The sequence below is a fragment of the Misgurnus anguillicaudatus genome, chromosome 19 (genome assembly GCF_027580225.2).
Source record: "Misgurnus anguillicaudatus chromosome 19, ASM2758022v2, whole genome shotgun sequence".
In the NCBI taxonomy this organism is placed as follows: Eukaryota; Metazoa; Chordata; class Actinopteri; order Cypriniformes; family Cobitidae; genus Misgurnus; species Misgurnus anguillicaudatus.
The window spans coordinates 27,726,133-27,739,817 of record NC_073355.2 but is presented as its reverse complement, the minus strand read 5'-3'; the positions used below and the strand labels follow the sequence as shown (position 1 = coordinate 27,739,817).

The 13,685-nt window shown below is 40.4% G+C and overlaps 1 protein-coding gene across 1 annotated transcript in view; it reads left to right on the top strand.

Annotated features, from left to right (window-relative positions):
* The window catches only part of cacna1ia (calcium voltage-gated channel subunit alpha1 Ia), a 109,597-nt gene that overhangs the window by 55,376 nt on the left and 40,536 nt on the right, over positions 1–13,685 (top strand). Inside the window, exons 11-18 of the mRNA XM_073857335.1 lie at positions 461–578; positions 5,111–5,266; positions 5,890–5,977; positions 7,480–7,640; positions 9,356–9,829; positions 10,287–10,387; positions 13,033–13,156; positions 13,453–13,521. Of these exons, the coding sequence (XP_073713436.1) occupies positions 461–578; positions 5,111–5,266; positions 5,890–5,977; positions 7,480–7,640; positions 9,356–9,829; positions 10,287–10,387; positions 13,033–13,156; positions 13,453–13,521 (1,291 nt within the window). The remainder of the gene's footprint in view (positions 1–460; positions 579–5,110; positions 5,267–5,889; positions 5,978–7,479; positions 7,641–9,355; positions 9,830–10,286; positions 10,388–13,032; positions 13,157–13,452; positions 13,522–13,685) is intronic.

Genomic DNA, 13,685 nt, shown 5'->3' with positions numbered 1-13,685 from the left:
TTTTGGGGTAAACTATCCTTTTAATATTTTTGTTTTATAGGTTTAGCAAAGCAAAGCAGGTTTTTGGATAAACCTGTGCAAAGACACACACCTCGAGTTGGGAATCACCAGCAAAGAAACATTTACTTACACAGATGTGTTTGTAGAAATAATTTCCTTATTTCTGTCATCTTTCACTGGGTGGTTTGTACGTAATATCACCGCTGTCTCATCTGTCTCTCTTGTGGAGTATTGCATTCTGAGTTCTGTGATCTGTGATTGGTCACATCCCTGGCAGCTGTCCTTACATAAGACTGATAACATTTTTATAGGCTTATCTCCGGCGTACTCATTCGTCTTTGCGTTTCACGTTCTATTGAGGTTGACGGCAAACATACGGTATCAGAATAGCTAAATGTGATCGTAACATTCATGGCTTTCTGTTATTTTTTGCTCTCTCTCTCTCTCTCTCAATCTGCAGTATTCTTGGAATGCACATCTTTGGCTGTAAGTTTAGCCTGAAGACAGAAGCTGGGGACACGGTACCCGATAGAAAAAATTTCGACTCTTTGCTTTGGGCCATTGTCACGGTGTTTCAGGTGCGTACAATCTCAAAACTCATCTTATTTTTGAAAGTGTTGCTTCGGGTGACAGGGGAAATGGGGTGACTGGGAGCATTGTGAAAACATTTAATCACATACCACTTTTCTCCGAGGAGTTTAACTGTTTGGACTGTTATAGTAATGGATGTGGAAAAACCGAGAAGAGTTCCTAAACTTTTCTACCTTATTACGGTGCAGATCCAAAGTCCCTTTAGGGAAGCCTTCGCACTTGGCGGACATGTTTGCAGTGCCTCCGAGCTGCGATTTCAACCATACAAGACCATATCCAATCTGTGATCACATTTAATATTGGACTACACAGACTTTAAATCTCTGGCTAAGGTCAAAATTAAACAACAGATTTTTCACCAACAATTAAACTTGACATTATATAATGTAGATTCTGTCAGGAAAGCATTAAAGGATTAGTCCATTTTCTTAAAAAAAAAGATTATTTACTCACCACCATGTCATCCAAAATGTTGATGTCTTTCTTTATTCAGTCGAGAAGAAATTATGTTTTTTGAGGAAAACATTGCAGGATTTTTCTCATTTTAATGGACTTTAATAGAGCCCAACACTAAATACTTAATTCAACACTTAACAGTTTTTTTCAACGGAGCCTCAAAGGACTACAAACGATCCCAAACGAGGCACAAGAGTCCCATCCAGCGAAACGACTGTCATCCCCGACAAGAAAAACAAAAAATATGCACTCCCAAACCACAACCTCCCGTCTAGGTCTGATCCTGTGATACGCCAGCGTGACCCCACGCAATACGTAAGGACGAACGCGAGACTCCGCCCCAGTGTTTAGAAGTGTGGAGAAAGAGGACCGTTCTGACGTTTTTGTTTGTGGAATGATACTAATTAATGTCTTTGTGTCAGTTTATTGTTTAAAATGGTCCGCAAATGTACGTTTTATATATGTAACACGTGACCTCTCTACGTCACAAAGCATTTACGTTAGGTCGCGCTGGCGCATCACAGGACCAGACCTAGACGAGAAGTTGTGGTTTAAAAGTGCATATTTTTTATTTTTCTGGTCAAAAATGACATCGTGTCGCTAGATAAGACCCTTATGCCTCGTTTGGGGTCGTTTATAGTTCTTTGGAACTCCGTTGAATAAAAAACGTTAAGTGAAATGAGAAAAATCCTGCAATGTTTTCCTCAAAAAAACATAATTTCTTCTCGACTGAACAAAGAAAGACATCAACATTTTGGATGTCATTGTGGTAAGTAAATTATCTGGATTTTTTTATTTTTTTAAGAAAATTGACTAATCCTGTAATCTTAAATTTCGCTTAAAAAAATCCATGTCCTCATTAAGAGAATCATCAGTCATTGATCATTGGCTCTTTTTATTGAAGGGCAGGGCTTACTATATTGAGTGGCCATTTTGAGTCTTTTCCCCATTCATACTAACCGAACTGGGGCATCTTGCTAATATCTACTATCTGTGACAGATCCAAATTCTACTGGGGCTAGTCTGAAAAATGCATCAGAATGAGCACTTGGTTTGGATTATTTCTGAGATGTTACTGGAGAAATAAGGAAGGACTTTTGTGAGATAGAGAATGGCAGACAGTGACTGAGTGTATATGATTTCCTGCATATACTGAAGAAATCTACAACATCGATATCATAGTATAATTTCAGTAGATTTTGTGGCAGACTGATTCAGGACAGTAAAACATTCCCAGTGTTTTGTTTGGCTAAATCAACAATGTCATCTTGAAACTTCTTTTGTTAATTAGATTTGAGCACCTGAACTAGCTCCATGTGTAGGCTACTGTATATGAAGAGCTCAGATGCAAAAGTCGCTAAACGCCATCTCTGTCAGAAAATACACACATTAATCAAATACTCTCAGCACGTATTATACGTTCATCAAATACCTTTGCTTTAAATCTAGTTAATTCCAGCCTCAAGCCATTAAGAAAACCATTTTGTTGGCAGAATCCAATAATTTTTCAGCAAAGTCCTCTAAGTGCACGGTAGAGGAACTGAATGAAGAATGGCACGCATACGTCAAGTTTTTTTTACCTGGTTTAAGTAGGTTTACTGAATATATTAACATATTTACAGAATTTCTTAGCCTTTTACCTTTATTCAGAAAGTATGTACTGTATGTAGAGGGTTTTGCCATGAAAGACAAAAGGGTAATAGACAAAGATATACACTCACCTAATGGATTATTAGGAACACCTGTTCAGTTTCTCATTAATGCAATTATCTAATCAACCAATCACATGGCAGTTGCTTCAAGGCATTTAGGGTTGTGGTCCTGATCAAGACAATATCCTGAACTCCAAACTGAATGTCAGGATGGGAAAGAAAGGTAATTTAAGCAATTTTGAGCGTGGCATGATTGTTGTTGGTGCCAGACGTATGGCGTAAGGTCTGAGTATTTCACAATCTGCTCAGTTACTGGGATCTTCACGCACACCATTTCTAGCGTTTACAAAGAATGGTGTGAAAAGGGAAAAACATCCAGTATGCGCCAGTCGTGTGTGTGAAAATGTCTTGTTGATGCTAGAGGTCAGAGGAGAATGGGCCGACTGATTCAAGCTGATAGAAAAGCAACTTTGACTGAAATAATCACTTGTTTCAACCGAGGTATGCAGCAAAGCATTTGTGAAGCTACAACACGCACAACCTTGAGGCGGATGGGCTACAACAGCAGAAGACCCCACCGGGTACCACTCATCTCCACTACAAATAGGAAAAAGAGGCTACAATTTACACAAGTTCACCAAAATTGGACAGTTGAAGACTGGAAAAATGTTGTCTGGTCTGATGAGTCTCAATTTCTGTTGAGACATGGTAGAGTCAGAATTTGGCATAAACAGAATGAGAACATGGATCCATCATGCCTTGTTGCCTGTTGGCACACTTTAGGCCCCTTAGTGCCAATTGGGCATCATTTAAATGCCACGACCTACCTGAGCATTGTTTCTGACCATGTCCATCCCTTTATGACCACATGTACCCATCCTCTGATGGCTACTTCCAGCAGGATAATGCATCATGTCACAAAGCTCGAATCATTTCAAATTGGTTTCTTGAACATGACAATGAGTTCACTGTACTGAAATGGATGTTAAATGTCTGGAGTTAATTTTAAGTGTGGCATTTGCATTTGGAAGCTGTGGCTGTGAACCCACATCATGCGGTTCAGGGAGATTTCCATTTAAGTGATGCATATTTAGGTTTAAAAACATAACAAATCCATCAGAGAGATAGCAGGAACATTAAGAGTGGTCAGATCAACAATTAGGTACATTCTGACAAAAAAAATAGCACACTGGTGAGCTCAGCAACATAATAATCCTGTACTGTATGTCTATATAGGATAACAGTGGTGGATGATCGCATTATCCTCTCCAGAAAAACCCCTTTACAATTTCCAAACAAATGAAGAACACTCTACAGGAGGTAGAGATGTCATTATCAATCAAAACAATAAAGAGAAGATATTACAAGGAGAAATACAGAGGGTTCACCACATGATACAAAAGCCTCAAGAATAGGAAGTGGAGATTAGACTCCTAAAAAAGTCAGACAAGCTCTAATAAAAGAGGTCTGGTCTGGTTTTGTTGTGTTATTGAAACTTAAATATGGTCTGTATTACTTGAATGGAGATCAGTTGTGGAAAAATAACACAAAATGTGCCTCTGTCCAAATATTTATAGACCTAACTGTATGTCTATGTATCATATTTTGTTATATATCATATTATGTAACTTGCGTAATGTTCTTAAAGGAGGGGTGCACATCTCTGGAAGCCAATGTTGATATTTGAAATCACATAAACAAACACACCCCTACCCCAATAGAATCTGGACCTTCTTTTGATAGACCCGCCCCACACATACGCAACCCAGGCAACGATTTCGGTTAGTAGACACGCCCCTTACCCCTGATTGGCTACAAGTGTGTTTTGGCCCGACATCGTTTTCCAAAAATCATGCAAAAATCCTCGCCTTTAAACCTTTGACCTCACGTCACGAAAGTGCCAAGCAGCTCCCACCGCTAGTCACAACAACAAAACAAACGGAGAATTAAAAGTGAATATTGGAGATTAGGTGTGGAAAAATTAAGGTTGGGAATTTACATCATTAAAAAGTAAAACTAAAACGAAGGTCAAACTGCTAAATCTAATGTAGAATTATTTAAAGTTCTTTTATAAAAAATGAATTCAAAAGCTGCTTTGTAAATGTTGAAAATGTGTAGTCTATGTTGTTGCCAGTTTACATGGCGATATTATCTAACTTCCGAGGTTCCACTTACATTACAATGTCTAGTATGTCTATTTAATGGGTGCGGGCGGGTTGTAAAAATAGATACAGTGGTGCAGGCCGGGCTAGAGCGGGCCAAATAATTTTATAAACGCGGAACCTGCAGGTTGGAAAAAAAAAACCCTACCCACGCATCACTAATATCAAGCCAAAAATTATTTTTTGTTTAGCACCTTTATGTTTTAAAGTAGGCATTAAATGGTCTTCCATGTATGTGTTTGTGTGCAGATCCTAACTCAGGAGGATTGGAACATGGTTCTGTATAATGGCATGGCCTCTACGTCCCCCCTGGCAGCCCTGTATTTTGTCGCCCTCATGACCTTTGGGAACTATGTTCTCTTCAATCTGCTTGTGGCCATCTTAGTGGAAGGATTTCAGGCTGAGGTAAAATGCACAAAACAATTTACGATGTAACGGGGCAATAACATTTGGGTTTAATTGCTGAATTAACATTCAATTAAAATTTCATGCACAGAGTTAATTTAAATAAGTTATGTAAAAAGCATCTGTAATGCTATTCATAAAGGGGTCAATGTTTTCTCAGTGTTAAGCAATAAAATGGCAGAAAGAACATGCAGAGGCTTTGATAGCTTACAGTGCCTTTTATAACAGACTCTCGAGAGACTTTTGTTAAGGTTTTGCTGTTCTTTGGGGGTGGATTTATTTTCAGTGCATGGCATCTAAATAGGGCTTTACCGGCAGGTAGGTAGACTACAAGAGTAGGTTATCTCTCCAGAGACGTGCAGAAGTGGGCCTTCAGGTTATAGTCTATATCTGAGACACAGAGTGCTACATGAAGGTGAGTAGGGAACTAGAACAGGCACGGATGACTTTCAGAGGGAGGGCAGAGAGATTGACATGTCTATTAAAAAATGCTCATGGCTGTTTAGTCATTTCACAAGAGCATTTGTGTTGCAAACTCTTTTGTCTTCTTACTGTTTCACCCTTACTGTCAATCTTGTTTTGTGTGTCTTGTTGACCTTGGGGTTTTGTTTTGTCTGGGCCAGGGCGATGCTAATCGTTCCTACTCGGATGACGACAGATCCTCCTGTAACTTAGAAGAATCAGAGAAGAAAGATTCGCTTCAGCTCTCAGGTACAGCTGCACATGTGAATCTGTCGTGAAAGTTATATTTCTTCCTAAACATTAATTTTAATTTTTGACATGGCCTTACTCAGTCAGTATTAAAGGGGACATTTCACAAGACTTTTTTAAGATGTCAAATAAATCTTTGGTGTCCCCAGAGTACATATGTGAAGTTCTAGCTCAAAACACCATATAAGTAATTTATTATAGCATGTTAAAATTGCCACTTTGTCGGTGTGAGCAAAAATGTGCCGCTTTTGGGTGTGTCCTTTTAAAGGTGCAGTGTGTAAATTTTAGCGGCATCTAGTGGTGAGGTGACGAATTGCAACCAATGGCTCAGATCAAACTGCTCACCCCTCGCTTTTGAAATGCATAGAGAAGCTACGGTAACCACCACCGGACAAACATGTCAACTTCAGAGACAACTTAGTAAAAAAATTGTCCGTTAAGGGCTTCTGTAGAAACATGGTGGCACAAAATGGCGACTTCCATGTGAGGGGACCCTCGGTATGTAGATAAAAACGTCTCATTCTAAGGTAATAAAAACATAACGGTTCATTTTAAAAGGTCTTTATACACCACTGATAATTTTGTATATTATTTTGCATTTCAGTCAAGAGATCCTTCTAAAAATTACACACTGCACCTTTAAATGCAAATGAGCTGATCTCTACACTAAATGGCAGTGCCGGCGGTATGATCCCCTTCTGACATCACAAGAGGAGCCAACTTTCAATTACCTATTTTGACATGCTTGCAGAGAATGGTTTACTGTGTTGATCTTTTTCACATTTTCTAGGTTGATAGAAGCACTGGGGACCCATTTATAGCACTTAAACACGGAAAAAGTCAGATTTTCATGATATGTCCCCTTTAAAGATATCAAGGTTATATTTTCACTAAATATTCGTAACATTAGGATGATTGTATGTAGAAAGAAAATCTCAATGACTTTTTATCAATGTGCCCAATTTATATTCATTTATTTGTTATCCTACAAGCCTATGCAAATATCACCAATACAGTAAAACAACTGGAAATGTTACATTTCTGTCATTTTAATATTTAGCTGTTTTTTTGGTCATTTGGAAATAATTGTCTTATTTTTTACATTTTAATAAATCACTTTAAAACTGACAAGACCTGAGACCTTATTAAGTGAGATCTGAGGACATAATGTGATGTATAATTCATGTACACACTGAAACCTTCAGTGGTTCCCCACAGACAGAAGACAGACTTACAGTACATGCTCCCATCAGTGTCTCCTGGAATGAGAAGATGCTTTAGATGCACCAGAAATCGCAGCAGCTTGAAACTTTAATAGGCTTGGCTGCAAATACTTGTTTTTAATTCACCACAACAAACCCAAAACAAGTTGTTTTCTTTCATTGTGCCTTGCGATAAGCCAACTGGTGTTTCTCAGGGCTTAAATGTTTCGTGCCGCATCAGTGACTAAAGGAGAGTGAAAGTGTGTATTTGTGATCTAATCAGTTTCGACTTGTGTGCAGATCCCAAGATTTCAACGTTGACCCCTAATGGGCATCTGGACTTGTCCCCTGCACTCAACGCCAGGGGCCTGTACCCATCAGAAAGGCTGAGCTTTGCCCTTGGTTCTCGCAAGAGCAGCGTAAGCTCTCTGGGCAGGGCAAGCCTGGAACAGACGACTCTGGTAAGCCATTTCACCTGCCAGAGTCAACCTGCCATTTATTAGAGACTTTTCAAGAGGGCACGTATCATGCTATCCTAGCAATTCAAACAGCCTTTATAAAAACACAAAGAACACAATAATTATCTATCAGCTCTGCATGTATTAGCATTTAGTGAGCCATTAATAAGACACTTACTCAGCACTTAGAGTCTCGCAACTGATCGTCTAGCCTGTGCTGTATTTGCATACACGCGGAGGGTCGTTGAGCAGGCACTTGAAAAGCTGAGAGCAACTCATAAGCTTGATAATTATTTTTACAATGGTTTAAATAATAACAGCCCTCGCGAGGAGGTTGGTTTTTTACAAGTGTTTTAGATGGTGAAGAGGAAATAGACTGCTGATAGTGTGGTTTATTTGCACACACTGTCTGTGTTGTTTTAGTGCCCGATTAATTTAAGGAATTACACAGATTAGGCAACGGTGCAGACACCCTATAATGCTGAATCCATTGTGAAAGATGCAGTTCTCCATTTTGGTGGTCGGAGATGAAGCAAGCTGTTTTGATGCCATGGACACACTACTTTCATCATGCACAATCTCTGCAGATACATGCTTCAGGGTTCCCACAGGTCCTTGAAAGTTTGTAAATCTGGTAGAAAAAAAATCAAGGCACTGGGAAGTTTTTGAAAATATACATATATAGATGCAGGTGATTGAAAGTACTTTAATCTATTTTATGCAAGAAGTTTTCTGGAAAAAAATCCATATTATTCCCTGTGTAGTGTAGGATAATATCATAAAAATTCTAGACTTTTTAAGCACACGTGCTAAACTGTTCGCTTTAAATGCTTATATTTTGTGTAATAATGCTTATAAATGCTTATATAAATGCTTAAATGCATATGCGAATGTTGATTCATACCAAAATGTTTTTTTGCATAGTTGCGTTTGACATGAAAATGTCTCGGGTTAAGTATGTAACTGTTGTTCCCTGAGAAGGGAACGAGACGCTGCGTCTCCCTTGCCATACTTCCTGCATCCCTGTAACGTCGTCTTTGGCAATATTTCAGATAGCAATATACTTCCTGGGTCCCACGTCACCCTGTCTTTGTCGTTAAGCCTTACCATTGGTTGAATTTGATATACACATTCAGAAGCACTTACCACTGGAGGCGTCCCCAAAGTGTCACCGCAGTGACGCAGCGCGAGTTCCCTCAAAAGTGAACTGTAACAATGTATCTTAAAAGGTAACACGATGTAACCTTGCTCTCACTTGAAATGTATCCCCACATTTAGTCCTTGAATTTGAGGGTGTTGGACCTGGAAAATCCTTGAAAGGTCCTTGAATTTGAAGTTAGCCAAGGTGTGGGAACCCTGATACTTGCAGCGTTATTGTTGCTTTAGTTGTTGTTGTACAGTGGAATTGTGCAATAATGTTATTTTTCAGTTTTCTCTCCACCTAAAAAGGTCACATGTGATGTATTGATCTTCTATTGGTCAGATATTTTCAGGTGATACCAATTTGCAGAGTCAGAGTTCTCCACAGTTCACCACAGACGAGCTTGTCTGCCGCATTTGCATACTTATGAATAAAATTATTGAAATGAAAAGTGTAATTTAGTGTAGACTTTAGTATGGTGTTGCTGTAGTGTGTGCCCAAAAATGGAGTTAACTAGTTAATTCCATTTGTTGAAGAGGCATGACTGTTTGGTAAAAGTTGCATCTGTGCCCATCAGTGTCCCGGACGAGCCTCTCTGTACCACAACTGGGGGCGGCCCGCTCAACAAGGTGTGTGGAGTCGCAGGTCAAGTTGGAACAGCTTGGGTCGATCCTCTAGATACCTGGGGATGGGCGGAGGCGGAGGCGGAAGTTTAAGGGTCCGCAGCCCTCACTCCCGGCCTGCCGAGCAAGAGTCCCTGCTCTCTCCCCCTCCACCCCCCCTGCATCCGCCTCTCCTTTCCAGACACTTTGTACCGTGCAGAGAACGGCGGGCCCTCTCTCTGGAGCTCCCAGAGCTGCTGCAGGTTCCTGGACCGGCCTTGGCTCCTCTGCATCCCCGTCAGCGTAAGAAAAGCATCTCTGGTGGGGTAGGAGAGCACCAGGATTGTAATGGGAAGACACCCTCAGTCCAACCTCAGATCATCAATGAAGTCTACCCTCAGGTCAACACACGCAAGGAGAGGGAGGATCTGGACGATGAGCTGGACTATGTGAGTGTCATCTGGATTGTGAATGAAGTCCAATTACGGTATATTTAAGTAAATGCTAACCATCATCATTTTTATTTCATGGAAAACAAAGAAAAACTTCTAGGTTTGGGGGAAAATAAGAGCAGGTCTTTTTTAAGCAAAGCCAAGTTTCCGTACTACGAGCCAATTAACAAATTAATGAAAATGGCCCATTTAAAATCTACTGACCAGGAACAGAACAGATGGCAGCAGAGTTTTTTTTATGTATAGCCAGACTTTTGTTTTAGAGTAACATAATGCCAGGACCAATGGGACTGAAATTATTGAAAAGATCTGTTTTATAACCGCTTCAACCATCAAACTCATTTCCAAGAATGTACTCCCATCCTTATTACTGCAGAATTCCTCCCCGCCCTCATTGTCGCAGTGCCACTATTGTAAGCCCAAATGCTAAATGCTGTTTTATTTTTGTCTGCAGAGTTTATGTTTCAGGCTCCAGAAGATGATAGAGGTGTACAGACCAGACTGGTGTGAGACCAGGGAGGACTGGTCCGTCTTCCTCTTTTCTCCGCAAAACAAGTCAGTCCTTGAACTTTTCAGTACATTAAAGTCATTAGCATTCCCTGTATGGGCTGTGGGATATTTTGTCCTGTTCACCTTGTTCACACACAATTTATTAGAGAGGCTGTCAATTGAATCACAGCAAAATTTCGGCAAATGAAAAATGAAATAGACGTTAGAGCTTTAGAGGTCAATCTATTGTTTGTTTTATTTCCATTTCATTTAACATAAGGCTTGCCCACACTAAATAGCAAAGTATTTTGCGAACATGTTTTCAGTCTATCCAAGTTAGACTTGGGGTCATTCACGCAGGACGCTTTCTTGTGGTTCAGCTATTTTTAATCGTATGCAGATTGACATTTTTGGCACTGCTTTTCAGCTTGTCAAGCGACAAGTGGTGCGTTTTCAAGACAGCGTGTCAATGTAGTTTAACCTTGAAGAACTTGTGAGATGCATTTTCTCATGTTCTGCCTAGCTTTGTGAAACGCTAGTGAGATGCATTACCATTACTGACAGCTAGGGTGGCACTGGCTCTGACATTTCTTATTATAACATTTATGTAGGATACACGCACAGTCAAATGCATAGCCTTTGAAAGTATACTTAAAGGTAGAGCGGAACATTTTCTTTTTCCGGGTGGATCATCTATACTATTGGTCATCCCAGTTGTCAATCATTCTGGTGATATTTTGACGTAAGGCCGTCGTACGTGCTCTTCCCAAGTTTCTGCACATGCGCACTTTCAGGTGTATATGTGTGGTGGGCTACGGTTTCAGCCATTTATTAAAGCTCGCGTTCACATCGTGTTTTTTAAAATGTTTGAGGGTTGCAAGAGAAAAAGTGTCTACGAATTGCATGACAAGTAAAGAAAGGCATCTGAAGAAAGAAACAAGACCAGAGTGTTTTTGGGAGACTGGCGTGTGCTAAAAGCAAAGGTGGGCTTGCCACGCAAAGTTTCTACTCGACAGGTAAAGTTTGGCATGCTATTTGGAGAAATCCATTTAAAATCACTGCTAGTAAAAGTTGATGCAAGCTGATTAGCAATGCTACAGTATCCCTGGCACAAGTCACGAACCGCTCAGACACGGTAAACATACCGACATCAACTTGTAAACAGAGCGAAGAGAATAGGCTCCTGCATGCTCTCTCTCTCTCTCTCTCGTGTACGAGTTTAATAGGCGTTCCCTCTTGGGAGGATGTAGAGTGTTGCCCGTGTGCATTTTTAAAAAAAGTTGAGGGGCGGTTCTTTTAAAAAATCAGGAAAATCTTCCGCTATACCTTTAATTTCACTCATACGCGTACACAGTCATTCCACGCATGCACGATGTGCCAAATTGCCTGCATACTGTTCTGATGACGACATTTGCTTCGCTCAAACTGTACGTTGACCCTTGTGTATGTGTAAAAAGTGAAGTATACCCAGGCCTAAGCAAAACCTGAGAGTGCAGTTAAAAAATGTCTTTGACAGCACTTTACCTCATTACAGCACAAGACAGATCAGTAGTCATGCCTCAGTTTGCATGACATAGTGGCACTGATTCCTATCTCAATGCAATAGTGAGGTAAAGATACCAACAGCGAAGTTAAGATACCAACACACTTCGTGTCTTATCCTGATGGTAACCCAGCCAGCAGTTATTCTGCCTGATCAATAGCACCGATGGGCTGCCAGCTCTTTAGAAAGTGGCTTGATTAGGATATTGATCTGTGTCAGTGAGATAGGAACGGATTATTCCCACACTCTGTGTGTTGGTCTGGTTTTTCCAATGGTCTAGTTCTGCAAAAAATATAAGAGGTTTCCTGTTACATTTCTAATCGCTTTCTTTCACTCTTTTTATGTGTGTATAAATGTGGGGCAGCTGTGGCCTAAAGGTTAGGGAGTCGGGCTTGTAACCCGAAGGTCGCCTGTTCAGCTATCCCGGCTGGCAGGTTGCAACTCAGGTGCCCTTGAGCAATAGCCTGGTCCAACCAGACTCTTGTACATTCATTTAATTTGTACAGAGAGTCTGGCCACGCTCCATTGCAAAACATTACTTCTGTTAAGTAGGGTCCTCTGTTGAAGTTTAAAACTATTGGATCTGCCCAGAGTCACTCAAGATCTGCCATAGGCGATCGGTAACGTGTGCTCGTGACGTATATCATGCGCCGAAACCGTCCGGAAACAACAAGTGCGAATAATCAGAACAACAAAACTTAGCAAACCTGGTTCTGGCTCCGGCTTTAACTTCTGTATATTCTGCAGTTTTGCAACAACGGACGAATAGCTTTTCTCACGTCTTTCTCCGCTGCCATTACTGAACTACAACTCAAACTGACGCACGACCTCAACGTCATCGTTCTTAGCCACCCCCCTCTGTTTGCTGATTGGACCTGCAGATTTTTCCAGGAGAAAATGAAACTCTACACAGCAGTCCCAGATGTAGGACTGAAGCGAAATGAAAATAAAGCGGAAGGACGTAGGAGAGCAGAGCCAGGCTACTTGAGCAAGGCACGTTTCCCGCAAAATGCTCCCTGAGGACTGCTGTGATAGCTGCCCACTGATCCGCGTGTGTGTATTACAGTATGACGCGACTGCGATGGGTTAAATGCAGAGATCACATTTGGATTAGGTATTACCCGTACATGACAATCACGTTCACTTTTATTCCTTTTCATATCTTCAGGTTCAGGTTGATGTGTCAGTCCATCATAGCTCATAAGCTGTTTGACTATGTGGTCCTGGCCTTCATCTTCTCAAACTGCATCACTGTGGCTTTGGAGAGACCCAAGATACTTCAGGGCAGCCTGGTAAGGCCAAAATTACCTTTTATTGATTAATTGGCTTACTGTGTACCCAATTTTAATCATCTTCTTTATAAAGCTGCATAAATGTATTCGTTTAAGCGTTAAAAACATAGTTTTGTCAATATAAACACATTCAACATTGTCATTTTTGGAAAAAAAACAAGTTACTGATTTTCTATTGCCCATTTGACCCTTATTGATTTTTGTTTTGTTGGTAAGAAGATATTCACTGACAGCATTCCAAATATACACGTTTCTTTAATCTTACTCTGTCTCTCTTTTTCCTCCATCTTCTGTAGGAGAGGCTTTTCCTCACCGTGTCCAATTACATTTTCACAGCCATATTTGTGGGAGAAATGACACTCAAGGTAAATATTTACATGCACTGTATGTCATGTTGTGCTGATTTCATGACTGTCATGTAGAGATTGTTGTCACCCTGTATTTTCTGCTGTCCATACAGTACTGTATGAGCTGTGGTGAGGAATCATCAGAAAATGAATATTATTTTGACGACAGATGCAGATACTGT